General features: G+C 43.1%; 1 protein-coding gene across 13 annotated transcripts in view; it reads right to left on the bottom strand.

Annotated features, from left to right (window-relative positions):
* The window catches only part of GLRA2 (glycine receptor alpha 2), a 111216-nt gene extending 92861 nt beyond the window's left edge, over nucleotides 1-18355 (bottom strand). For 2 of the 13 annotated variants that reach the window (XM_083502000.1, XM_083502004.1), the window contains exons 1-2: nucleotides 17429-18352; nucleotides 14968-15101 (exon numbers count right to left, since the gene is read on the bottom strand). In XM_083502000.1, coding sequence (XP_083358126.1) covers nucleotides 14968-15101; nucleotides 17429-17496 — 202 coding nt within the window. In that variant the 5' untranslated portion in view covers nucleotides 17497-18352. Of the gene's footprint in view, nucleotides 1-14967; nucleotides 15102-17428 lie in introns of those variants that run through there. The other 11 variants (XM_083501998.1, XM_083501999.1, XM_083501996.1 and 8 more) reach the window with 9 other exon arrangements.
* Between the last annotated feature and the right edge of the window lie 8571 nt (nucleotides 18356-26926).

Here is a 26926-nt window from a genome sequence, read left to right as displayed (position 1 = left end):
GACACGTTCCAGTTTGTCAGTGTCCTTCTTGAATTGTGGTGCCCAGAACTGGACACAGTACTCCATCTAATCTCTACACGTTTGGTAGAAACTACTCCCTGAATTCCCAGGGTTCCTGGTCAATTGGAAGAAACTCAGTTATAACTGTATGCAAATATTGCCCCAATTTCATCTTCCACAGAACATATGAAAGTCAAGAGCAAGACCCACTGAAACATGGAACCTGGGGAAATCTTGCTTCCTTATCACATGTTGACCGAATGCAACTGTTTCGTTTTAAGCTGGGTGTGGTATAAATATTTATTATTATTATTAAGGTAAAGGTACTCCTGCCCGTACGGGCCAGTCGTGTCCTACTCTAGGGTTGTGCGCCCATCTCACTTAAGAGACCGGGGGCCAGCGCTGTCTGGAGACACTTCCGGGTCACGTGGCCAGCGTGACGAAGCTGCTCTGGCGATCCGGCACCAGCGCAGCACACGGAAACGCCGTTTACCTTCCCGCTATAAAGCGGTCCCTATTTATCTACTTGCACTTAGGGGTGCTTTCGAACTGCTAGGTGGGCAGGAGCTGGGACTGAAAGACGGGAGCTCACCCCGCTGCGGGGATTCGAACCGCTGACCATGCGATCGGCAAGTCCTAGGCACTGAGGTTTTACCCACAGCGCCACCCGCGTCCCTTCATTTTTATTATTACTAGCTGTTAAATTAAAGCTTATTTGTATTGCTTCATATAATGCTGCATCCCCCCCAATTATTGACACTACGGTTATTTTAAATTGTTCTTAATATGTTTTTGGAATTGTTATATTTATTGTTGATTGCTTGATGTTGGCCACTTCAGGCACAGGAAAGCAACATACAAAGTAAACAGATGGTGATGATGGGAATGAAAGTGAGAAGAAGACTCTGACAGTCAGTGTAATATTGCCTTGAACATGTCCTGACTGTGTCGGATCAATGATCGCCCTCACACTGCATTTGAGAACAGCTTTGTCCCCTTTTATTGTGATTCCCAAATCACAAAAAGGGAAAGTGCTTTTCGGCATATGGAAAATCTTCATTTACAAGACTCAGCTCAGCCTTAATCATTCTTATGCAGGATGAATATGGGATTTCTTTGATGCTGGTAAGTCTGATGACTTTTTTTTTTCATTGAAGGTGGCATGATAAATATATTGTGGTGTGTACACTCAACCACTATTGTCCCTGCTTTACGAGTTTTGCAGAGGGTTAAAAAAATTTCTTCAAAAACTCAGATAGACTCTATAGCCTGGGGGAAAATGATGACCATGTACATCACAGGAAACAATAGAATCATAGAAGTGTAGAGTTGGAAGGGACCCTGAGGATCATCTTGTCCAACCCACTGCAGTGCAGGAAGACACAGTTGTTCCATAGGGGGATCAAACCTGCAACCTTGGCATTAACAGCACCATGCTCTAACCAACTGAGCTATAGTTCCATCCTCTTTTAGTTGGATCCAACTGCCAGTGATTCCTCATAATAGATACCATGGACCAGTTGCGGGGTTTGGTTCTGAGTCTTCTAATTAAAAGGTATATCCACCCACCCCACCATAATCACTACAATATCTGATCCTTTGTCCCATCCAGCACCATATTCCCCAAGATACTCCCAACTTCCTTCACATGCAATGTATGGGTGTAACATGGCAGCCTTGAGAAGGCAGCAAAAGCAATGGCAACAATATAATGCCCAAAGCATGACGGTGGGTTTACAAGAAGCAGCAGAGTCACATGTGGACGAGGAACTGTGCTGGGATTGGGCACTGGGAAGGGCAGCCGATGGAGACATAGGGCAGCAAACTCTTTTTTCATTTGTCATACTTGGTAATGGAGACTTCCTGACTAATCCTTAATTTTGCTTAGATATATGAAGGAACCTCTGGTGTCTTAACATGGATTACACACTCGATGGGCTGCAAGTAAACTTTCCACATTAATACTAAACAAGTGGATGGGTTCATAAAAGAGCACGCAGCCATTGTCTCTGCAAACTGCTCCCACCCGTTGTGCTTTTGCCGTCAGTTCTCAGAGTCCACCAGTTAATGGCTTCCCATTCCAACTAATGTGACAGGAGAGAGAAAAGAAGTGCACTTTGTGCTTTCACACATGCCAGTTAATTCAAACTCTCAAATGGAAGGACTGAGTGCTTCCAATTGCTGTGCCACAATGGCATAATGAAGACAGAGTTGTGCTGCTTAAATGCCTGGGCAATGATAACAATGGAGATGGATTGGAAAGGAAGGGCATGGAAGAAAATCGAACTGGGCTTGAAATGTAACATGCCGAACTTGAAACATGGAAAATCAGAATTGGTTTTATTTTAATTATTTCTATTACTCACCACAATTCTCAAGGCTAGATATCATGTCATTAAGTGATTTTGGTCAGTTGAAGGCAAGCCCTTTCACAGCAGGACTTTGAGTAGGGGGGCAGTTTTTTTTGACTCAAGTGTTTCTGGGTCCAGAGCTCTTCAAATGGAAAAAAGTTGGGGTCCCTTCCAACCTTACAATTCTATGATTCTATGATATGTGTTGGAATTTAATATCTTGGTGTTTTCTGCACAAAATCACAGGGCCGGATTCAACTACAGCGGTACCTCCGGTTAAGTACTTAATTCGTTCTGGAGGTCTGTTCTTAACCTGAAACTGTTCTTAGCCTGAAGCAACACTTTAGCTAATGGGGCCTCCTGCTGCTGCCGCGCCGCCAGAGCACGATTTCTGTTCTCATCCTGAAGCAAAGTTCTTAACCTGAGGTACTATTTATGGGTTAGTGGAGTCTGTAACCTGAGGCGTCTGTAACCCGAGGTAACACTGTAATGGGTCCCACTAGCTGAAGCTCAGGCAAAAACCTCTGCTAGTGAAACAGGCCTTCCTCCCCACCCCACCCCTGCCCCCCCAGTTGACTCTGGGTAGGAGTCAGAAGAACCTCCAGAATTGCACATGGGAAGAGGAGAGGGGAGATAGTTCCATCAGGCAAGCAGGAATGCTTGCATTGACAGAGCAATCTCCTTAGCGCCACGCTGAATTCCTCCCAAAGACTTTACACAATGTAAACCATTCAAGCAAAATTGTAATAGCCAATCTTTTTATTAGGTGGGCTTGGTTTTTTAGTCTATTCTGATATTTTAATTATCAGTTACGTTGCTTGTCTTTTTGTTTTTAAAATAGATTTAATTATGTATTATTGCTCAATCTCTGTTATCTGGGATTCAAGTAGCCTCAGTGGCTAGCAGTGCCTTTTACCAGTTATAGCTGGTGTGCCCATTACAGCTATTATTGGGTGGGATAGCTCTGCTGTGGTGAATCATGCGCTGGTAACCTCAAGACCTGATAAATAGAATGTGTTCTATGTGGGGCTGATGGGGCAGGTATAATCTCCTCTAACTTTGGTTGAATGCCATCCCAAATCTATATACAATTTTAAATTACAGTTGTGTGGTACACAAAGGAGGGGGGCAATGTCCATGTTGAGCACTGTTCAAATTCCCATACTTCTTTTATTTATTTGTGTTGTATTACTTGGTTGTCTCCAGAGAACAAAAGAGACAAAATGGATATGGTTGTACAGATTATTGGATCAAAATTTGTTCTCAAGTGTGTGTAAGATTTATGGCACTCAATAGTTTCTTGACACGCTCAAATAAGACAGATCACTTTCTCTCCTCTTTGTCTTGAGCTGGCTTACCATTCCTCCTGCTTCTTTACAGACAGTCTCCTTCTACCGTGCCAGCATGGCATTCTTTTCAGACTAACAAACATCCCCGCATGACACTGGGATGTACTGTATCTATGTGAAATCTATCAGCATTGAGAGACCTCCTGCCATCTCTTCAGTGACAAGCAAAATCCGAATCCTAGTTTCAAGAGCTGAAAAGATAATATACACAACCTGATCACTGGGCAGCTTTCTGCATTTGTAGAAAGTAAAAACAAATGAAATAGAATAGAATATTTTCAGGGGGGAAGCCAGGGCTTTTCCAGAGGCCAACAAAATCTGGGTTTTATCTCCTGAGCTATCATTGTGCATACTAATAGCAATATCAGTTGATAGAATCATAGAATTGGAAGACACCACGAGGGCCATCTAATCCAGCCCCCTGCAATGCAGGAAGGAGTCTTTTTGTCCAACGTGGGCTGTTCTCTGACAGTCAGTCCTTATGTAGCCAAAAACAATACCACCCACCAACAAGTGGAGGAGTGGGGAGCCTCCAGTCCATAGGTCTGCCAGACTTTCCCATTTGGCTTCTTTTGGCCAAGCCACACCCACCTGCCCTACAGATACATCAGATCAGAGGCAGGTAGAGGAGGAGCTTTCACAAAAGGGACTTTGCAGACAAAATGCAAAGGCAGCAGCTGGTTGCCAGGTGAGTGTTCCCCATGTAGCATTAATGGACAGATTAAGGCTTGCATTGATGGTATGCGATGAAGAACATGAATTGAGGGACACACAGACCCTCACATGACCAAGTCTTCAGAAACAGGTCACCACCCATACTGTTTATATCTCACACATCTTAATGGGTTGCCCTAGCCATGCAGCTTCCAACATATATAAATACATAATAAAAACATTAAGCATTTAAAAAACTTCCCTATACAGGATTGCCTTCAGACGGCTCGGGGGCTGGATAACTCCATACCCTCCAACATTTATCCAATGAAAATAGAGACAAGTAAGGAAAAGTAGGACATTCTGGGATCAAATCAGAAACTGGGGTGGCTTCTTTAAATCAGGGGCATCTCTGGAAAAGGGTCTTGAAGGGTCTGTAATATTACACTAAGAGGCCTGTATGTGTGATGGACTGGTGTGAATGTGATCCCTCTCCAAAGGTGTGAGTGGGTGAAGCACTGCTCTGATCAACCCATTGCTTACTTGTGCATGGGGAAGAGTGAGAAACAAGGTGCTCCTCTACTGTGTCTCATCAGACCTCCATCTCTCTGGATCTCCATTATATGCACTCAGTGTTCCATTTTCAATACAAACATTGGCATTTTTAGACAACAAATGAAATGGATATCTCTTGGGTTTCTACTAAGCACTTTACATACCACCCCTCTTCACACATTAAGAAGCTGTTTCCATGCAACAACTGTTCCCCCCACCTTTCATTCTGTTGTTTACTTGCTGTTGAATGTTTCCTTTCTCTAACTGAGTATTTTCGGTAATTAATTTTTCTCCCCATGGTATTGGCAAATTGCCATGCAATGGGTTTGAACGGGGGGTGGGGGTGGAATCCACGGAAAACCGATTCCCAGTGCCAGAAAGGTAAAGTACAAAAGCCATTATCTGTAACTGTTGCCAGGGTAAATTATAAATAAATGACCTAGTCCAGTGTGTTTATTATCCAGCTTTAAACCCATTGACTCAGCATGAAAATAACATGACGCCAAGAGATGAATTGTAATCAGATACACCCCCCACAACCCCTGCCAAAACTGCAGCTCAAAAACACTGAGACAGCAGTAAGTTTCACAAGTCCTTTTGCATCAGAAGGAGTGACTTGGGGCACATTGTCACTCTAGAACATGAAATAATAGCCCTGTCACAGCACTGTCTGGCACTGAAGGCACTATATATAGTACGGCCTGATTTGTCCAAAAGTCCTCAGGGGTGGGGTGGGTGACAGTGGCTAAACAGAGGAAAGAGAATAGTTCTGCTTACATAGAAATGTTTCCATGCACATGTAGGCTGATGTATACATTCAGAACAAGCCTGTGGTGGAATTCTCCTGGGACGGAGCCACTTTAGGTTGCAGGAAGAAGGTTGCCTGTTTGAATCCACATCCAAACTCTCCCACCCATGGAAAGCCAGAGGAAAGCCTGGTCTTCCTCTTGGTGTAACAGGGGCTTATCCACATTTATCTTTCCTCCACACTTTCCAAGCATAGTGCCAAGATCTCTCCCTCTCCTTTTTTGCTCTGCAGCTTTCCCCACAAAACCTGTTTTTAAAAGTTGAACTGGAGCAAAGAGCAATCTGAGGAAAACCCAATTAGATGTTTGTTGTGCCTCAGAGAGCAGGTTCTTGCAGGGAAAGCTCTGGGGCAATGAAAGAGTGCTTGGACACTGAGCTTTAAAGTGTGGGCCTGAACATTGCATAATCCTGGTCCCTTGTGCAGGGGCGGACCTTGGTAATTTGGTACCCTGTGTGAGGTCAAAATTTGATGGCCCCCACCCAGCCCTTGTACTGCCTTCTGAAAGCCATGTAAGGGAGGCACTAGGCTTTGGGAAGGGATGCGGGTGGCGCTGTAGGTTAAACCCGATCAGAAGGTCGGCGGTTTGAATCCCCGCAACGGGGTGAGCTCCCATTGCTCGGTCCCTGCTCCTGCCAACCTAGCAGTTCGAAAGCACATCAAAGTGCAAGTAGATAAATAGGTACCGCTCTGGTGGGAAGATAAACGGCATTTCCGTGTGCTGCTCTGGTTCGCCAGAAGTGGCTGTACACCAGCTCCCTTGGCCAATAAAGCGAGATGAACGCCGCAGCCCCAGAATTGGCCACGATTGGTCAGGGGTCCCTTTGCCTTTACTTTTAGGCTTTGGGAAGGAGGCTCTAGGGCTCTGGCAGTGAGAAAAGAGGACTTTAGGACCCTGTCACAGCCCTCATGCCTCCTTCCAGAACTTGGGGCAAGTGCTGACCAGGCTTTGAGAAGGCACCACCTCCACTCGGCGCCCAGTGCAGGGGAACTGGGCGTGCTGCCTTAATCCCACCTCTGCCTTGTGAAATGGTTAATAATGGCTGCGTACCAGTTTCCAGATGGGCATTAGCTACTACAATGGATTTGCAACCATCGGTTTTTGGAGAGATAAAAAAATGCTTCATGCAAATAATGTAGTGTTTTCTGTCACTCTCACCAGCGTTGTTTAATTTGCCAAGTAAAACTGAGGCTGCACTCGAGGCATTCATAACAGAGCTCAAAATGCAGTATTTCACTCTGTACAATGGAATGGATAAGAGAGAGAAAAGGCTTTTTCCAAAGGAGGGCAGACTCTCCTAATTCTGCTACAAGGGCCATGAGTGATATGTAATAGGGTTACATGATTCTGACACCAAGAGTAAGAGAGACTGCGATGGGTGGGTGAGGTGTCAAATATGCTCTCTGGTGCCTCCAGCAACTCAGCTTTCTCAGCAGAGAGACAAAGCAAGGAGGACGGGGGGAGGGCAGATCATCGGCTTTGTACACAGAAGGTGCCAGCGTCAATTCCCAGCATCTTTAAACAGAGCTGAGAAAGAAGAGCTGAAGAGCTGGTTCTTGTCAGAATAGACAGTGTGGTGTCCTTGGAAGTTCTAGGTCTGCAACTCCCATCAGCCCTAGGTAGCATGGCCAGTAGGAATGATGGGAGTTGGAGACCCACAACATTTGGAAGGCACCACACTGGCAACCCCTGAGCTAGAAGGGCCAATTGTATGACTTTGTAGAAAGCAGTTCCCTATGTTACTATCAGGAGGGATTTTGCAAGTTCTATTATTATTATTATTATTATTATTATTATTATTATTATTGTCCCTTGCTATAGCTGATAATATACTACTATGAAACCACAAGATCTGAGCCAGATACTAACACGGCAAAGTCTCAGTGTTGTCAGTGGGCGTGAAGTCAATGCACATGACATCAAGTAGCTAAAGCACACTTTAATCACTATACAGACAACTCAGTCAATATTTGCTGGTTAAAAGGAAGACAGCATTTCAGGGGTCTTGAAATAAGCAAAGCCTGAGCATAAAACACAGGAATTTGCTTTATGTTGACCATGTGGCCATCCCGTTTACTTTGACAAGCAGTGGCTATCCAGAAGAAACCTGCTAACAGTTTCTTTCAAATGGGAGATTTGAGACCCTCAACCTGGGACCCTCTGCAACTAAACCTGGGATCCTCTGCAAGGAAAACATTCTTCCATTCACCTATATACTTTTCCCTAGACATGGCAGATTCACGTATAAAACGGTGGCAGGCAACATGGACTAAAAGTGGCCTGCATGCTTACTCAATGAGATAGAAATGATTTAACCCCTGTCTAACCTCTGCACAGGTAGCTTCAGTAAGAAGGGGAGAGTTCTGGAAACACACATAATGTACCATAAGCCCTGACACAGGCTGCCTGGCCATATGTTTATCAGGGAAGCAGGTTTGGCCTCACTAGGCTATGAATAGGATAAGATAATGGTCCATTGCCTCTGTTTTCTGCTCACTGGTCAATCTAGTTACTGATGTAAGGGCACACAACTGTCATAAAGGCTGCCTTTCCCAGTAATTGTGCCACTGTAATTCATTTCAGTACCCATAGAAGCACAGAGATGGAGGGGATCTCCAGTATCATTGAGTCTAGCCTCTCCTAGAAAATCCAGCATCCCAGATCTGGGCCAATATCCCAAATATGTGGCCAGCTCTCATAAAACATCTCTAGTGAAAAAGAGTCTACCTTCTTCCACTGTTGAACAGCTCACAAAATTATTCCTCTTTAAGTTGCCCCCCTCTATAATATGAACCCATTGGTTTGGATCCTCCTCTCTGGAGCAACAGAAACTAGATTTGCTCCAACCAACTATATGACAACCTTTCAAATATTTGAAGGAGGATATCATATTATCACTTAATAATCTCTTCTCCAGGCTAACTCCATGCCCAGCTTCTTCAACCATTCCTCCTAGGACTTGGCCTCCAGGCCTCTCACAATCTTTCTCACTCTTCTGCAGACCATGATCCAGTTTGTCCATATTCATCTTTAACTATGCTGCCCAGTACTAGACACCATGCTCAGAGTGAGTTCTGTCTAAAAGCAGAATGAGACCATTCCTTTCCATAATCTAGACACTAAGGTGTTGTGTTGTGCAGTGTGAAGGTGTGGTGAGTATGAAGGTGGTGGCAAAATGCCCTGCCTGAGCTCTTTACTTGTTGTAAGGCGGGCAAAGGAAGCTCAAAACAATGTACAGAAACACTCCTATAAAGGAGATAGAAAAACACCGCAACATTTTGTTGCCGTTACCAATTTATCTCTCAGTCTTACTAGAAACTCTATGAATCCAGCTTTGCAGAATAGGAGCACTATTAACAATGTTTCTGCTGGGGGCGTGGAATGATGCAAATTAAGGTAAATGTGACAGTGTCTGCTCAGGATTTGTCATGTTTATGATTTGAACAACATGATTGACTTTATGCATCTTTATTTATTATACAGCCCTAGTGAAGTATGCAAAGTACTAACCTGAGGTTCACCCCAGAGCAATTGCAGAGCAGAGGCCCCTCATTAGATGTTTTTTTAAAAAATGAGCAGTAAAGAAGAGTCTTTTCTGATGCCTCATTATGGAAGTCCCAAAGGAGTTTGCTGGGTAACTGAAGCTGAGAAATCATTCCCAATTGAAAAAGAGACCTTAAGCACATCTGGATGTTTAAGCCATCCTTTAGCACATCTGGATGTTTAAGCCTTTTTTTATTACAGTATTATTATTAATTTGAATTAATTGTACCTACCGTATGCTTTTTGTAATCCTTTTGTACACAGCTTGGAAACTTAAGTGTTGTATTACTAGCTGAAATAAACTGAATAGTGTGTAAAAATTGTAATCACAATAAGACAGCCGTATTCGTGGCAAAATGACATGCCAACCTATATATAGTGTGGAGCACTGGGAAGAAGCATCATGTGCCAAAAAATGTGGGCAGGTGCTTCTTTGTTGAGGACAGAGAGAAAAGACATGCAAACATCTTGCATGGTCACCAAAGGGAATGGCGATGACTAGGTGATCAAAGAATTTGTTAGAACTGTTGAAGAAAGATTTCCTCTTTCATTTTATAAATGAGAAGCTTGTGGTCCTTAAGGCTGTAGATATAATCCTTCAAAATTCAATCACTCTTTCTCCCATATGCAAAGTTTCCCTTTGTAGAGGGGGGAATAACTGCATGCAGCCATACTCTAAAAGAGAAGTATGAGAGATTGGCTTTATTGTCCAGGCTGCAGTTTGGATAGAAGTTACTAAAACTGCTAAATGAGATAATAGTAAGTCAAGCAGAAGTGAGATATGATGGGAGCAATCACCAGATGAAATCAGTTGGAACCCCAGCTATGTGAGTCACATGTTAAAGGGGCAAAGATTCAACAGATGTTTGTGAGGCTCCTAAAGTGGTGTGGGTTCTGGGAATCCTTTGTTTATAGTAGGGGTGAAGGGAAGTTTGGCCCTTCAGATATTGCTGAACTACAACTCCTGTCACCCCTGGACATTGGCCATGAGAATTGTAGTTCAGCAACAACTGGACCAAAAGTTTCCCATAGGATCATTTACACATAACATATCTGAGGGGTGTGGGTGGTTATATTTTAGAGGGCTGTTTAAAACAGCTTCCCACTGCCACTGAAGATGAGACTTGAACTTATTATTTGCTTGTTACACAAGGAAAAGGTCTCCAAGCCACTTACAAGACCATGTTAGATTTGGCATAGAAAGTAGCATTACTAAATGGTTGGTAGTATGAATCAGACACAAGGAGAGTGTTGAAAGGTGAGTTTCCTTTTTTCGTATAATTATTCTACCTGCTGGCACATATTAATCATATCTGAATTATTTTCTTCTTTTTGAAAGCTTGTTTCTCGTGCTTAAAATGCTCGAGAATATTTCTGATTCAAATATGCCATTTTATTGTACTGTGGCATTCCCTCATTAGCCAGCCATTAAACGTTTTAAATGCTAATGTACACCTGTTAGACTGTGCAGATCGCATTGGAAGTTACTGGCACAGGAAAGCTCAAAAACGCTCCACAGTGTAAAAGGCTCAGATGTGCTCTGCAGCGTCGCCACGATACCAGACTCTTTAAATCAACCCAACCCAATGTCTTCCAAAACCAGCTTGGTGCCCTCTAGATATCTTGAAGTTTTGGTCAGAAACTTATAAACTGGGTGAGGCTGTTCTCAGTGACACTTTTACAATCACTTGCCTTCCAAGCATAGGCAGCTCTTTGCCATACTGGTGCCAGGGAATGGAAACAGAAAGAAAGCAATATATTTATCTTATCCAGTTAAGAGCATGGAGGAGCATGCAAGTTTTGATCTGTGAAGTGTTATATGAATGCACCTCCTACATATGAGGTCGAGGTCCCTTCAGCCCCACCTAAAATATTTGCTGGGACCACCCCCCCAAAGTTGATGGGCAATGTCATTCAAATGGTGTATGTATGCTGCATCTCGTTATAAGATACTAGGTGGAATGCCACATCACGCTAATATGATTGTTTCATCAGTGCAAGCATGTGGCAGACAGAACAATCTCTTCTCCCCAAACACTATTGGGAGGGTTCTCCCAACCCTCCAGAGTAGACTTGAGGGAAGCATGGAGGTGCACAGGAGGAGAGGGGGGGGGAGTCCTGTTGCACGTGCAGGAGTCCTTTTGCTAGCTTCTGCTACCTCACTGGGTTCATTGAATCAAGCCCACTTGACATCTATTTTATATTCCAAAGAAGGGCTGTATTTCATGAAGCAAAGAATCCTTCCCTCATTTTCATACTGTGAAAGTGCCATTGTCTAGAGCAGGGGTAGCCTACCTTTTTATACCTACCACCTACTAATGCATCTTTCTTGAGGGTAAAATTTCCTCACCGCCCACCAGTGCTCGATGGAAGGAGGATTCAGCTTGTGCCGTAGAACCCCCTGCCGCCCACCTAGAATCCTGAAACGTCCACTAGTAGGCGGTAGGGACCAGGTTGACAACCCCTGCTCTAGAGCAAAATTTATCTGCGTACAATTAACAAAAAATGGCCTCGCTTCTGTTAAGAATGAAAACATGTCCAAAACCCTACTTTTTACCATGAGTTCTAAATGGCTTCATCTTCATTAATACTTAATAAATATTCATTGCATCAATGGGGTGTAACTATGGAAAGTTTTGAAGGAGGGTATATAAATTCAGGCCTTTGCTTGAATGTTCTCACAAACAAGTCATACAAAAAAGTAATACAGAAAGGTAGCCATATTAGGAACCTTCACTAGGCCAATCTACATATCACAGCACAGTGTGCCTAGCACATCAACTGGTACATGGTCTAAAACTGACATCTACCTTTAGTAACATAAAGATTGTCTAGTGTCTCTTGGTTCTGTTTTTCCACTCATCAAGGAGCCTGGGTGCTTTGCCTAACGATGGAAGTAACAGCCTTTCCTTCTTTCCTTTTTGGGGTTTCAGGGATGGGAAGCAGTTGTTCAGCAGTTCAGCAGTTGTTATGCTTCTTGATCCCTGCAGGACCTCAGTGCATCCTGAAATCTGCACCTTCATCTGAATGTCTGCTATCTCCTCCCCTATTCCATCTGAAGACCAGATGCAGCTGCCATTGCTTCAGCATCAGCAAAAGGTTTTTTGGGAGGTTTCTTTTTAATCTGCCCTCTGCCCTGCTTACCATCTTGCCTAAAGACAGAATCTGGAGAACTCAAAAGCTTGCATACTATTTGTGAAATTCTTCTAATAAGGATTTGGGAAATTCTCAAGAGCAAGTGTGCAAGTTGGATTACTGCAAGACAATCATTAGGGGCTTCCCTTGTGCTTGACCTGGAAGCTGTAAGTAATCAGTGGAGAATGCCAAGGCCAAGTACCAGGCTATTAGTATACAAAGCCCTTAACAGCTTGGGGCCAGTTTATTTGCCAGATTGCCTTACCTAATATATGCCTGCACAACCATTTCAATCTGCGTATCTGGCACTGTTACAGATGCCACAAGATACTTGCTTTGCACTTCAGTGTGGCAGCACCTATACTTTGGAACTCCCTGCCAATAGATATCAGATAAGCATTTTTGCTGCACTTTTTTTGGTGCTAGCTTAAAACATTTTTTGTTGAGGCAAGCCTACCTAAACATGTAGGTGTTATATGTGTTTTATTTTATTCACTACTGATTTTTTTAAATTACACTTTGAATATTTGAATACCTGCTTTTAACTGTTTTTTATCAACAACACTTTGTGCATTATTTTATATTGCTGTAAACCACTTTGTGGTGTGGGTTTTTGTCTTGTTTTACAACCAAGCAGTTCATAAGTGTCATTAATTAACAAATCATTTACTGCCAGCTTCCTAAGCCTGGATCTTATAAGCCAAAAGGGATCCTGTGTTATAAGCAGCAGGAAGAGTCTTCTCTGCATCCACCTTTGGCCCTATTCCTATCGTGTAGTGTGAAGAATGTGGCCCTTCCTTTAGCATTATTGCATCTTCCACAGACTAGGCTTGCCATAAATCAGGAAAGTTCCTGACATGTCCTGGTTTCCGGGTGTAAAAACAGTGTCAGGGAGGAATTTTGCCAAATTGGCAAGATGTCAGGGAAAACCATCCAGATGTATGGAAACACGATGGAAAAAGCAGCTTAAAATCACAACTTTGCGAGTGTCAGGAATTTTACTTTTTGAAATATGGCAATCCTACCACAGACACACGTGCTTATACCCATCTTCTGCAACTTTTACTTCACTGTTTCAATATACTCCTGCAAAGGTTTAACAGCTAGAAAGCAAAGGAATCAGAAGACACTAAAGATTCCAGAAAAAATGGATTCAGGGTGCTCTAGGAGGGAGTAGAAGTGAGAAGCAAAGGAGTACATTTTGTGACCTCTTTTCAAATGATAGCAACACCTTCAGCTCACAGATTCTTGTATAATGTGGCAGTCTGATATATTTGCAAATGCAGTCTTCTACAGGTTATGTGCTCAAATGTGCCACCTCTTGACTACTATGTAGCAGACAATGTGATGCCCTCCAGCTGTTGCTGGACTTCAGTTCCCATCATCCCCAACCACTGGCCATGTTGGCTGAGGCTGATGGGAGCAGTAGTCCAATAACATCTGGAAGGCAAATGACAAAAGTAGCAGAAACACCTGTTTTCTCCACACAACCCGATTATTATGTCTATATACCACTCTGGAAATCTCCTCCTTTGTATTGTCCCCTGAACAGCAGAGGCTGAAACAGATTTATTTTAAACACATCATGTCTACAATGGCTCAGATCTAAATTATAACTGGACAAGATAACATTTCTGTGCACCAAGGTGAGGGTACCCTCTCTCCAAGTATTTCATGTGCACTGTCTTACTTGCTAATAATTAAACCTTCTGTTTCTTTAATCACCAGCTCACTTATTTCAGAGTGGATTTGACAGTCCAAATAGACTTCAGCAGATCAACCTGAAATAAGGAAGTTAAATGGCATGTGCCTAATACCATGGACATGTATATACAGATTGCTGTGTTTGTTTATAAATCAATGGGATAGGTTTTTTTTATTATATTCAACTTATGTTCAACATAATATCCTGTTTATGTATAAAATGAATACGTCTGTTGAACATACCGTAAGTTGAATATAATAATAATAAAAAAACTAATTCTCTACCCTGTTTCCATATGGAGGTAATTCAACTCCACTTTTAGAATTGTGTTGAAACCAATAAAGAACCACATTCCTAAAATCAGAGTAATTACTTGGGCCACTTTACACATGCATATGCATCATGTGGTTCCTCAACGCTTCCAGCTGATTCAGACATGCATGTTCATCACTTGAGAAGTGCAATGTCTAGCAATGAATGGGACATAACAGATCTAACACCACAGTTGGGGCTTTCATTTTGTGCAACATCACCTCGAATAAATTGTCTTCACTCAAGTTCACACCCCAGTCATTTAGTGTACAATGATCAGCTGGATGAAGTCAAGTGTATGTGTGTGAACTAGGCCTTGATAACTACAAGTGAATACACTCTACTAAAAGGCATTTGTGTTTCCAAAATATTAAGTTCTGTTTATGGTGTTGGATCTGTGATGGATCACTCATATACGCAAAGCACATTTTAATTACTGGGTGATTAATATGCTTGTGAGAACAGAGCTTCATAAAGGCCTAAACTAGTGCACATGTAAATATCACAATTGGTATTTTACAGACTCCCAGTTTTTAATGGACTTAGAAAGAACTTACCTTTGAAATTTGGCCTTATTCGTGCATCATAACCTGATGTCCGTCCCATCAGTTTGTCCAAGAAATCCGAAGGAGACAGTGCCTGTGAAGGGGTTTTCCCAGATCTGGAATCATGTTCTTTACAGAAAGTTGTCCTAAACAAATAGTTAACTACCATTAGCCATTATTCTTTGATTGAATTCACATAATTTCACAAGAGAAATCTATTGCCAATTTGAAAAGAAAGCAACAATATGTTGATGATATTAATAAAGTATTACATATCATTCTCAAATATGGAACTCTTCAAGAATCAGGCAAAAAATGTCGAGGACTGAGGATTTTTTGTTCAATATTGGCTTTTACTTAGACATTGAAGAATTTTATAAGTATCACTGATGGCATATGGATATTGACCAAACTGCGGAAGGCAGTGGAAGACAGGAGTGCCTGGTGTGCTCTGCTCCATGGGGTCACGAAGAGTCGGACATGACTGAACAACTAAAAAACAACAATCATAAATACGCAGCTGCCTTACTTTGGGTTCATAGTAGTTTAGAAAAACTGGCAAAACTTATCACAGAGAAGTTAGAAACCTTGGCTGTGTTAGTGTACAGAACATTACACAAGCACAGACACTCTACAATCTTAATAGGCATTAATTAAATGACTTGGTTCTTCACCAGTTCTATTTATTTCCTCCAGGAAATGTTGAGATGTGAGGTTTTTAATTTTCAATCAGCCCACATCAAGCAAGGAGAATGGCCCCTTCCTGCAGCATTCATATCAATTTATATCCTATTTGGTGTTAATTGTGCTCTCATGCCTTCATAGCTTTCTTCATGTAACATGCTAAGCATTCCCCCTTAAGATAAAGAACAAGAAGTACTTGAAATGAACAAATTTGATCCACAAGGAAATGAATTCCATCATAATAACTCTCCCACACATTTTAATATATTCCTTTGTGTCTAAAATGTGTACTTTAATTGATGTATGTTTGAATAAACCATCTAATAGGGATCAGAAGTAATCCTCTCAAAGGGACTTTTACAATAGGCTGTGTTCTAGTGTTATCTTAAAGTAAGTGCTTAAAATTGATTAAATGTGAAGAGAGAGCAGAGAAATGAAAAAGAAATACAATGGGTGGTATCCAACATTAGTCACACTCAGGGTGGATGCACTGAAATCAATAAACTTAAGTCCATTGATTTCAGTGGGTTTACTCTGAGTATGACTAATTTTGGATATCACCCTTTATTAATATAGTGACCACACAAATATGCATTCCGGATTATTGGACACTGAAATCAATAAGTATTCCTGATCCCTACACTATGAAGCAGTAACATGTTACCTCATCAACTCTTGTAACATCACATACCTGGTTTCCTTTGGAAGGAAAGGCGGAATGTAAATTTAATAAATAAACAAATAGCATTGCTAAGCAGGACATGACAACCCTTTTTTAAATTGGTATGTAGAGAAATTGGGATAGGCTGATAAGTAGACAAAATATGTAATTGTAAAATTGGATAATGATCAATTACACCATTGTTATTTGGAATAGCCTTTCATTAGCACCAACAGTTTCACTGAAGTGCATCAGCTGTCAGTTACATTGACAAATACATTATCCCTTTGGAAACATAATGAAACTCATCTAAAAACCTGATTTGTCCATTTAACTATTCACCTTTTCCTTCTGCTGAACATACAGGGTGTTTAGTTGAAACAATATGATCTAGGCATATTGAATGTTAAACAGATGTTTCTTGAAGTGATCAAAATCTGCTGGGATAATGACTTCTTTTCGAGGTTTCTTCCACAAACAATTGTCTGTCTCTTTAGCATCACATACATGAATTCATATCATTTTTTTTACCCCATGTTAATTAATCCAGAATAGCTCCAGTCTTCCAGTTTTTACTCACAGTCACTAATACTAGAACAGCACTGCTACTTTGCAGGTAAGCATGCATTTCAAGGATGTGAAAACTCTCCTCTGCCACCCTTTATGATTAGCACAACAGGGAGATTAAAGTGCATTAGAGATTAACTAAATACACTTGAGTATATTTCCTCAGACAAAAATAAGCCCACCCCCCCCCCAAAAAAAACAGATTTTACTATCCTATACAGGAAGAAAAGGGACTAGCTGAGAGATTCCAATAATATTGAAGAAGGTAGATTTCAGTTACATGGGGAAATGTTTCCAGTTTCATTGCCCATAAAACATTTTTTCTCTCTAACAGAAAGGGTATCTATATAACTTCACTTGGCCAAACTTGTTTGGATTTTTTAAAAGTATGTTGCTAAGCAACAGCTATTTTCAAATGGAAACCTGTCTGTAGTCTGCATAAATTTAAAATGAAATATTTATCAACACAGCTAAAATATGTCAAGTTTATGGAGTACTCCTCCTGTGTTGTCCTAAATCCCTACAGGTTTAATAGAGGCTTTCGGAACTGATTTCACCTACCTGAAGTGGTGTGTTTCTAAGAAAAAGGCAAACAAGGCTGTCAAAATGTTCACTAGCTGTCGGTTCATTCCTCCTGTTTTCTGCGTTGAGTGTGGAAAAATATCCCAGAAACGGTTCCAGAGTCAATCAAAGGGGAGGGAGGCTCTCAGAAAGTACTAGGTCTTCTCTAAATCCCCAAATCCAACAATAATTTAAATTTCTTTAAAATCAGAAAGAGAAGACCTGCGTTTCTATACATTGGAGACGGCAAAAAATCAAAAGTACCAGTCCTCGGAATCATGGTTAGGTTAAGCCCAGGCACATCCGAAACAGCCAGCACAAAAGATACGAAGCATCTGAAAGGGCAGTTCTCTAGGATGCTTTCACCCAAATCCTGAACCCCGCTCAGAAAAATCAAATCCTTCTCTACCTTAGCACCATGCCAAGGGGAATAGCGCTGCTGCCACGCTGGTCTGTCTTCCAGATCTGCTCTTATTTCCCTTGGGCTTGCACATCGGCATTTGTCTGAATCGTCGTTAAAAATGGGGGAAGAAGCTGTTTGCCTCTCTCCTTCCCTCCCCCTTCCTTATCGGCAAGTTGTAAATATCGAGAGGGGGTGATTGGTGTGGAGCTGGAGGGAAAATGCTACGCTCCCTCCTGTGCCGGAATGAGGGAAGGAGCCCTGATCTTACACACGGACTATAAATTTCAGCACTTGGACAGCTCCACGCTCAGCTTGTGCGCATGCTTCTGGCTCCATCAAACGTGACTGGAGTTCAGAGACGTTTCTTCCTCCAGGAACAGGCGCTTAACTCTCCCGTCCCATCGCCTGTTTTGGGTCCCAGCTTCCTCCCATAAACGCAGGGGAGAGAGAGAAGAAATCTAAGGAAAGACGTTATACCAAATCTGCTGTTATACAGCTCCGTGGGGCGGGAGGGATACCAAGGGGGGAGAACAAGGAAGGCGCAGGAAGGGGAGGGGGAGAGACAGAAGAGGGACTTTGGGTGGGGAAAAGTCAGAAACCCGCCATGGTGCCTCAGAAATATCCATTATTTACACTCCTGCCACTTCATGAGAGTTACGGCTGCCAGACTGTATGTAGCATAGAAGGAGAGCCCCGGCTTCCCAGGGGTGGCGAGAAAGCTGTGGGAACTCGGTTTGCCTGCCTTTCTCAACACCGCAGTTCCTGACTCTGAAATGGGAAGAAGTGGTGAGGTGGGGGGGAAGACACCAAAGACCCCCAGGATCTCAATGAAGAAACCCCACAAGCGCCTCAGAGGACAGCATAACCTCCCAGAGGGGCTTCGATTATGGAAGCCACCCACTCGCGCCTCGTCTTCTATGGAAACAAGGCATATCTTTGCACCTTGCTTGCTTGAGAAAGGAGGGACAGGTAAGAATAGGGGGGCGTGGAGCCGGTGGGATGGCAGAGTGAAATCATATCTTTTTACCTCAAGAGTTGGAAACGGGCCCCATTTGCAAGAGAAAAAGCAACCTTGGGGAAGGAATAGCCTCTTATTTTTGCATGGTGGAAGAGGCCACCTTTTGCATTGTCTCCTGGAAATATGCAGGATCCTTGACATTATTCAGCTGGCTGTGATTTTAACTCTCACCAGAAAGTCTGCTCACTGAAGAGCCTCTTTATTTGAATCTTCCACAACAGAACTTTCTGTTTCCAGAGTACATTTAATTAAGAGGTAAAGTGGACAGAGTGCCTGTGTATTTGTAACTCAATAAGATGATGTGTCTCTCTCGTTCTGGCTCTGCTGTAGAAATTTGGAATGTAATGTCAAGCAAACCAGCCCCTCCTACAGCTGATGAAGATGTCAGCCAGATTTTTAAATGTCTCGTTACATACTGAGCATGACATTCCACAAGCAAAGGAGGTACTCCAATTTTATTGCCACTTTTTACACATGAGGATTCAAGAAAGACATAGCGGGATGCCAGAGTGAAAGGGGACATTTTCTATGTCTCTTTTTAAATTTAAAAACAAAAAACAAAACACAACTTTACATCTTCCCCCCCCCCAAAAAATGCTCATCAAGAAACTGTATACATGAAGATCAGTATTTAAAATGTGTATTGTCCTGTTTGAGTCAAGAGGAATATTACATTCAGTCCCCAATCCCAACCCTGAAACTCCCTATTACTTCTGAGCTGGCTTTTTCCTTCCGTTAATCTGATATGGACACTTTACATGTTTCCCATTAGAAAATCATTACATGGTGTTCCAGTTTGAAGCTGCCCAGAGGAAGCTCTCATTTCCATTAAAGTTAAGTTGGCTTCTGGCTGGCCCCAGATTAGGGAAGAGTGAAGAGCCCAGTTCTTTCCTATCACAATGGCACCATCCCCTCTTCATTAAGCACACCATAATATGTAAAGCAATTTGAAGTTGGACCAGGTGTCATGTGATATTGCAGTCAATTCAATTTAGATTTCCCTTTTAATTTATTCACCTGTTATTTCAATTAAAACTCATCACATGTGGAAGGATAAAGCACCTGTGTTGAATCTACAGTCTTCTGCCCAAGCTGTGTCTGACAAATTAATGAATTAATCCTCAGACTCGGAGGACACCATTACTGAGGGTGAAATTCAACTTAGCACTCCAGAGCATTTCTACTTGCCCAGTAAAAATTATCTCCCCTCCTCCTGGCCCTGCAGGAAGGCATGGACAGTGCATAGGGGAGAAGAAGGGGGAAGCCTTATTGCATTAGTTGGAGTCTTAGCGCTGGCTTCTTCTAAGGGAACCAAATATCTGAATCTGTCCATAAAGTTCCTGTGAGACTGGAGGCTCCTCCACTCTGTTGCAGTAGGAGACTTCTGGAGTGGACCGGGCTCTTTTAGCTGAAGAAAGACCTTCCAGTGTGGGCAACAGCTGCTATTATATAGGGCTCAGTCTCTGATTGTTGCTAAAGCAACATCAGAACCATACCTTACATCCATTATGAGCCTCATTTTGCTGCAGAGCAAGACATACACTGACCTTTATAATATTTATCCTTTCTAGCATCTCAGTCCTGCAGTTAGCCTTCAACACTGATATGCAACAGATCTCTGCCAGATCAACTGAACTGATAGGATATATACCTGCCCCCCAGGATAGACCCCTCAACCCAATATCAAAACTGACCTATGCTGTTTGTGGAATTTTTGTAGCTCAGACCTGCTCTCTACTGCTCCTGACTATTCTTACCATCACCCTTCCAGTGTTTCCATTTGAAAACATGTTCTTTTGAATGCAACCCTAGTCACAAAATGCTTTTGTGAATGGTCTCCCTGTTGCCAAGGTGAAGCTGATGAACTCAACCATGTCATGGGTGTGGGAAAGAGAAGATGATTAGCCCAGAGTCTTTAAGGATCTGTTTGTGTTTGACTACTGTACCTGGAAAGTAGTACTTGCACTCTCAGCCTGGGAAACATTTCTGGTGTTATATGAAAAACTGTGTGGTTTTTGCACCAGGTGAAACTTTGTAACCATTTGCTACATGACTTGGGGACCTGATCTACTGCTTATATCATCCACCATCATTATTTCTCACAAATTGCAGGCAGGCAGAGAAATGCAACAGATATAACTGACATTAGCAATATGGGCTGACAACACTATTCCTATCTCAGTTTTGTGAATGGCCTTCATTCTGTGCCAGCTGTAAGCACCCTTGCTGAGAGAGACTGGCTTCCTGAATGGGGAAACTCTTCAGAATCGGCACTTAGGCTCAGAGCTTAATCCTCTTTTGTAAAGCTGTAAGGGACCTGGTCACTTTCAACATGGTCTGAGACATCTCTGCTTTGGCAAGAAAAATAAAAGTAGCGGAGGCAATAGTTTCTTTTGCTACCAGCTTACCTGAGATGGAATGGAGTAAATTAAAATGAATCCAGATGCTCTTCTCCCTTTACACTGTCCCCTGTATGATGCAAAAGAATTTGTCAAACTATTTCTGGGAAAAAACACCCTGAAAAACACAAATGAAAATCTAGGGGATGGGGAACTAGTGACCTTCCAGAAGCTGTTGGACTGTAACTCCTGCCACCCTTATCAGGAATGATGGAAGTTGTAGTTCAACAACATCTCAGAGGGTGGCAGTTTCCCAACAACATCTCAGAGGGTGGCAGTCTCCAGCTGCAGGTTAATAGTTATGCATATCAAGTGATGTCTCTAGATGCATTAAAAAAGATGGTTCCAGCCTATTCAGTGCTGTTCCAATAAGCATCACTATGCAGATTATAGTGTGCCTCCAGATGTATATTTCATGAGTTATGCTCGTAGAAGCCTGCTTCTGTGTGTAGATCACACTTGCTGGATTGGGGCAATATGCATTACTTCTCTAAGCATTCTTACTTAAGACTCTCTCCCCTGACATCTGTGTGCTTATACATTGCATTATCCCGTTCAACAGGGATAAGGAACCTCAAGTCCTTGGTATTCTCCCCAGGCCTCCCCCCAAATTACAGCTTTGTTTGCTTGGCTGGAATATGTTATTGAATTCTGACAATGCTTCTTGCTTGCCTGTGTGGAGAATAAAGAGGTGACTGTACAGAAACTAGATGCCATGGACTGGTTGGATATGAAGGGATGGTGGGAGGAACCAGCTGGGGAACCCCTAAGGGAAGAAGGCTCAGAGCCCGGGGATTGGACAACAATGCGTGGTCAGAGGGAGAAGACTGGGAGGAGGAGATGTCAGAAGCAGAAGAGACAGCAAGGCTTAGCAACTGCTTAATGAGGGCCAGAGATGAGTTGCTCTGCTCATTAGGCCTGACACTTCTGTGCAGTTCCTGGTTTTGCTAATAAAGAGTTAACTCCACTTGCTCACTGCGATTTACTGCTGGCTTGCTCCTGCCTACCATACTGTGATGACCTGGGAATCCGATTCAGAGGCTGAACCGGAGGAATCCCAGCCTGCACAGGAGTCCCCGGCTCCGGGGCCGGTTGAACTGGGGCAGGGCCTTGATTCTGAAGCGCCTGCACCTGTGCCGGATCCTCAGGAGCAGGCACCAGGTGAATCCACTCTGGCTCCGGAGGTGGTTGAGGACTCAGTGCATAGAGGTGAGTCTCCCCCTGGGTCCAGTAACCCTTCAGCCTCTCCTGAACTTCAGAGGCGAAGGGCAGAGAGGCGAAGGGAACTGGTTTCTCCCAGGAGGAGTGCTCGCCTTAAGGTCAGGAGAGGCGGGTCTCCTGGGGGCCGGGACCGCCCCTGGCCTCAGAGAAGATAAAAGCCCGGTCCCAGCTTGCGGGAGCAACATCGTTGAAGAGCTGTTTCGGCCAGCACCCAGTCCGGTTCCCCCAGAGTTCCTGTCCTTGCCCGGCTCCTCGCTGTGGACCCCGCTTCGCCCGTGGAGGACTGTCTGCCGACCCTCGACTCAGGTCCTGGACCTCGCCCCACGGTAACCTCCCCCCTGGACCAGCACACATACAAAGGTAAAATTTTAATTCATTGTTCCACCTACTTTTCCTCTGTCCCCCCCCCCACCACCAGTGGCATACGGCCCTCAGAAGGTTGCCCAGAAGGTAATTTGGCCCTCAGGATGAAAAAGATCCCCCACTCCTGCCTTAGAAGGATCCTATGTTTTCACTGAGAAGACATAATAAACAAAGGCATCTTCATCTGAAAAAGCAAATCAGTTAGAGCACTTTTGCCAAAGAGTGCAGTGCTGATGTTCTTCTGTTTACACCACAACCTTATTCATATTTACCTGGAAGTAATAGCAGCTCCAAGTAATAGGATCACCAGTCATAGTGCCCAGATATTTGAAAGAAATAAAAGAATTCCATTTACACAAAGAGGCAAGAGTAAATATAGCTAAAAGTGTAGTGGAACTGAAGGTAATGAAATGTGTTGCTGCGGTGAGCCAGAGATTTTTTATTTATTTTTTAAAAAAATGAATCTTGCCTGCTTCTTGAACTGTATGATAAAAAGTGTAATTGAGCAAAAGAATCTAAAATTAATATCAATTCACCCACCCAGCTTTTAGAAATGAAAAAAAAAAAACAAAAACACTGCAAGGGTATTAACTACAGTTCAATTTGCAAAGGCATTAAAGTCACATCCAGGAATAATAAATCTCAGGTTATCTTTCAGGGTAAGGCAATGGCTAATCATTTCAATCACTGATGCCTAATGAAACCAAACATTTCCATTTTTAAAGTAATCATCATCATCCAGGGCTTGCAGTTCGGAGCCAAATCCAGCTGCCATCAACACAAAATCCATGTAGGATACTGGGGAGATTTCTTGGCACCAGAGCATACGAGCCAGGCCCCTTCTCTCTCCATAATCACCACTGAATTTTGAAACCAACCACAGTTGTTCTAGTGTCTGAGCTGTTTGCTGGGTATTCTTCTTTCTCATCTATTTGTTCTGCTGCTCCCTCCTCAGTCGACACTGACAACCCTTGTCAGGAGGAACCTCCACTTTATTTCCCTCATTTCCATCAGGCTGGTAGTTATTTTTGCCCCTAGGGGCCATGACCTGGCTACTACTCCCCAAGCCTTTCTTTAGCAGTCCGAGAATGCATGAGCTGACCTCCCCCACCATCACATAGCTACAGTGTCAAATATAAAGTTGTATGTGCCTACTCCCTAAGTGTTATTTGTAGTTGTTGATCAAAGCTGAGAGATGAAGAAAGGTGCCGCCCTACCAAGTCCTGGCAGGCCTTCACCAGCAGTTGGCATTCTTGGGCATATGCAACATATTCACATTGTGGCAGGGGGTCCACTGCCAACCACAGCCAGACTACCAAAGCAGGTAAAGGCCCACCAAAAAGAGAGAAAAAAGCTTCAACTCATGCCCTGACAATAGCCTCACTGCTGTATGCAGGAGTAATCTGACAGCCCCCCCCCCCACTTGGTTCCCTTGCCTGTAGCTTCTACCGCTGGCTCCTTCCATTTTCAGAAATGCCTGCTCCCTCATATGTGTATAGCAGAAGCTATTACATAGGGTGAGGAGGTGGAGTTGATGTCATTCCATGGTGGGGTTTGGACCCAGGGGACGTGGGTGGCAGAGAAAACTGATGCTTCTACTCTTCCACACCGCTATCTATCTCGTGTCCTTCCAGCAACATCTGACTGAGCCCCCTGCTCTTCCTCACCACCACTTGCTTAATCCAGTGTTTCTTAAACTCAAGCTCTTGTTGGACTATAACTCCCATCATCCCTGGCCATTGGGCCTGCTAGCTAGGGATGATGGGAGTTGTAGCCCAACAACAACAGCTGGAGAACCACACTTGAGAGGCACTGGGTCTTAATCACTCACAGTGTCCCTCACCACAGCAGAAGGCACGTGAGGGAGCAAGTGGCAACAAGGAAGAGTAGCATGGGAAGCAGCTATCACACATTCTCCAACACAACTCCTTTACCATGGGCAGAGGGCAAGCAATTAGGTGGCACCAGTGCCTGGTGCTACTCCATCCTCTGACTCCCATGTTCTCCCTCACTCTCCCTCACTGTAAGTGATGGAAATGAGCAAGTGATGATGAGGATGAGCTGCCACCGCCACTGTATGGGATACCAGGTAAGCAAGGGAGGGTCAGTGGAAAGGAGAGGGAGGAAAAGAGGAACTACACACCTTGTCCACCATCCATTGGTGAAAGGCTTGTAAGGGACATGAATGTGAAGAACACACTCCATCTTCTGCATGGGTACTGAGCACATACAGCCGCTGTCCCCAACCTGAATCTAGCACTGTTTTGGATGTCAAATTAGTTTTCATCTCACATGAGAGCAGTTTTATTGGGGCTTTACCTAACTGCATATTAGCTGAAGCCATTACTTCAAAACACAATGGCACAATGTGAGTCATTACCTTTGCTTGTTTTATTCATAGATCCCACTCTAGGCAACCTTATTCCAAACATGCATATTCTCATTCAACCTTGTTTCTCTTATTTATTAGCATGGGCCCTAAGCAAGGAGAGGCGTCTTCACCGAGAGTGCGCAACGTGGGAACAAAATTGGAATTCTGATAGGCAAGCAAGCCCCCTGTTTTAATATTCCTAATGCAAGATCAGAAGGGGCAAATGACAGGAAATCAGAGCAGAAAGGAGCTGCACAAAAGAGCTGTCTAAAGTAGGACTGATTATGCAGCTAACAAAGAGGTCTTTTGTTATCAGGCTATTAAGATAATTTACCAAGTGAATATTGGATTCCAGAATGCGTCTCCAGGAAAACTCTGTCACGGTTCTTGATTTCATTTCCAGTGATTGCTTTGATCCAGATGGTTCTCATTCATTGCTTATAGCCTTGCATAGAACCACAGAGCCACAAAACCATAGAGGTGGAAACAGTGTCAAAGTGATCTGGTCCAATTAACCCAGACCCTAGTGATCAATTTGCCACACATGGCTGGTGGGATGTGCTTGGTGAGTTATAATTCACACAGGTCTGCTACAGGATACAGGGATCAACACAGCCCACCTTGCTCTTGGACACCCACCAGTCTGATGGGAGGTTGGGAGGTTGCTTCCATATCTAAATATGATAATAAACTAATCTGTGACCATATAAGCAAGACCGCTATGTTTCTAGCACATCTCCAGCAATAATTATATTATCTGGCTGGAATATGTTACTACAACATCTGGGGTAACAGGTCATGTGTCACACACAGTGTGACTTACACTGCAGTTGTAACCATGTCTACTCAGAACAGAAGTAAGTCCTATAGAATCCAGTGGATCTTGCTCCTAGGTAAGTGGGGTTAGGATTGGAGCTTTAGGTTCATATGTGTGTCAAGTGGGCCACTAAAATGTATTCCAGTCCCTACACCCAGTGTTGCTGCTAAGAGACTGATTTCTTAACAAAGATATCACTGACACAAAAGTCATCTCTGCTGTGAATTTGAATAAGCACTATCTCCTCACCTCAGCCTGCAAATGCAATATGGTATCACAATTCTGACTATAATGTATAGCAGGGATGGGGAACCAATAGCCCTCCAGTTGGACTCTAACCACTAACTATTCTGACTGGGGATGATGGGAATTGTGGTTCAACAGCAAATGGAGAGCCACAAGTCCCCCCACTTTGGTGCATCTAATGTTAAGGATTTTGACAATGTTGTACATTTTGAATTTTCTAAAGTACTAGATAAATGCTATGCTTTTTCATCATCAAGAGAAGTATTACGCTTTTATCCTTTCACGCAGTACAGTGGCTCAAACACTGCCCTAACTTATCAACAATACACTACCAGCTGATATACGAAACATACAGCAAGGGGTGTTACACACCTGCTACATATACAGCCCAGCAGTAAAGCAACAAATCTCCTTAAAGTTTAACCTCAAAATCCATGTTTCATCCTTTGGGGCTGCTTCAAAAGAAAAGTACCTGTCTCAACAATCCTCTGATTTCCCAGAATTATAATGTGGCTTTGCAGCTCCTGCAGGGGACAGCTGCAAAACACACAGACAAGATGTCATGGCAGGGATCTGATCTCTGCTATCAATAGAGGAATAAAGAAGTTTGAAACATCACACTGATCAGCTATGAAATGGTAGTGGAAGGCGGGCAGGAAT

The sequence above is a fragment of the Podarcis liolepis genome (assembly GCF_965112155.1).
Source record: "Podarcis liolepis genome assembly, chromosome: 4".
Lineage (NCBI taxonomy): Eukaryota > Metazoa > Chordata > Lepidosauria > Squamata > Lacertidae > Podarcis > Podarcis liolepis.
The sequence above is the reverse complement of the archived record's forward strand: the minus strand, read 5'-3'. Positions and strand labels throughout refer to the sequence as shown.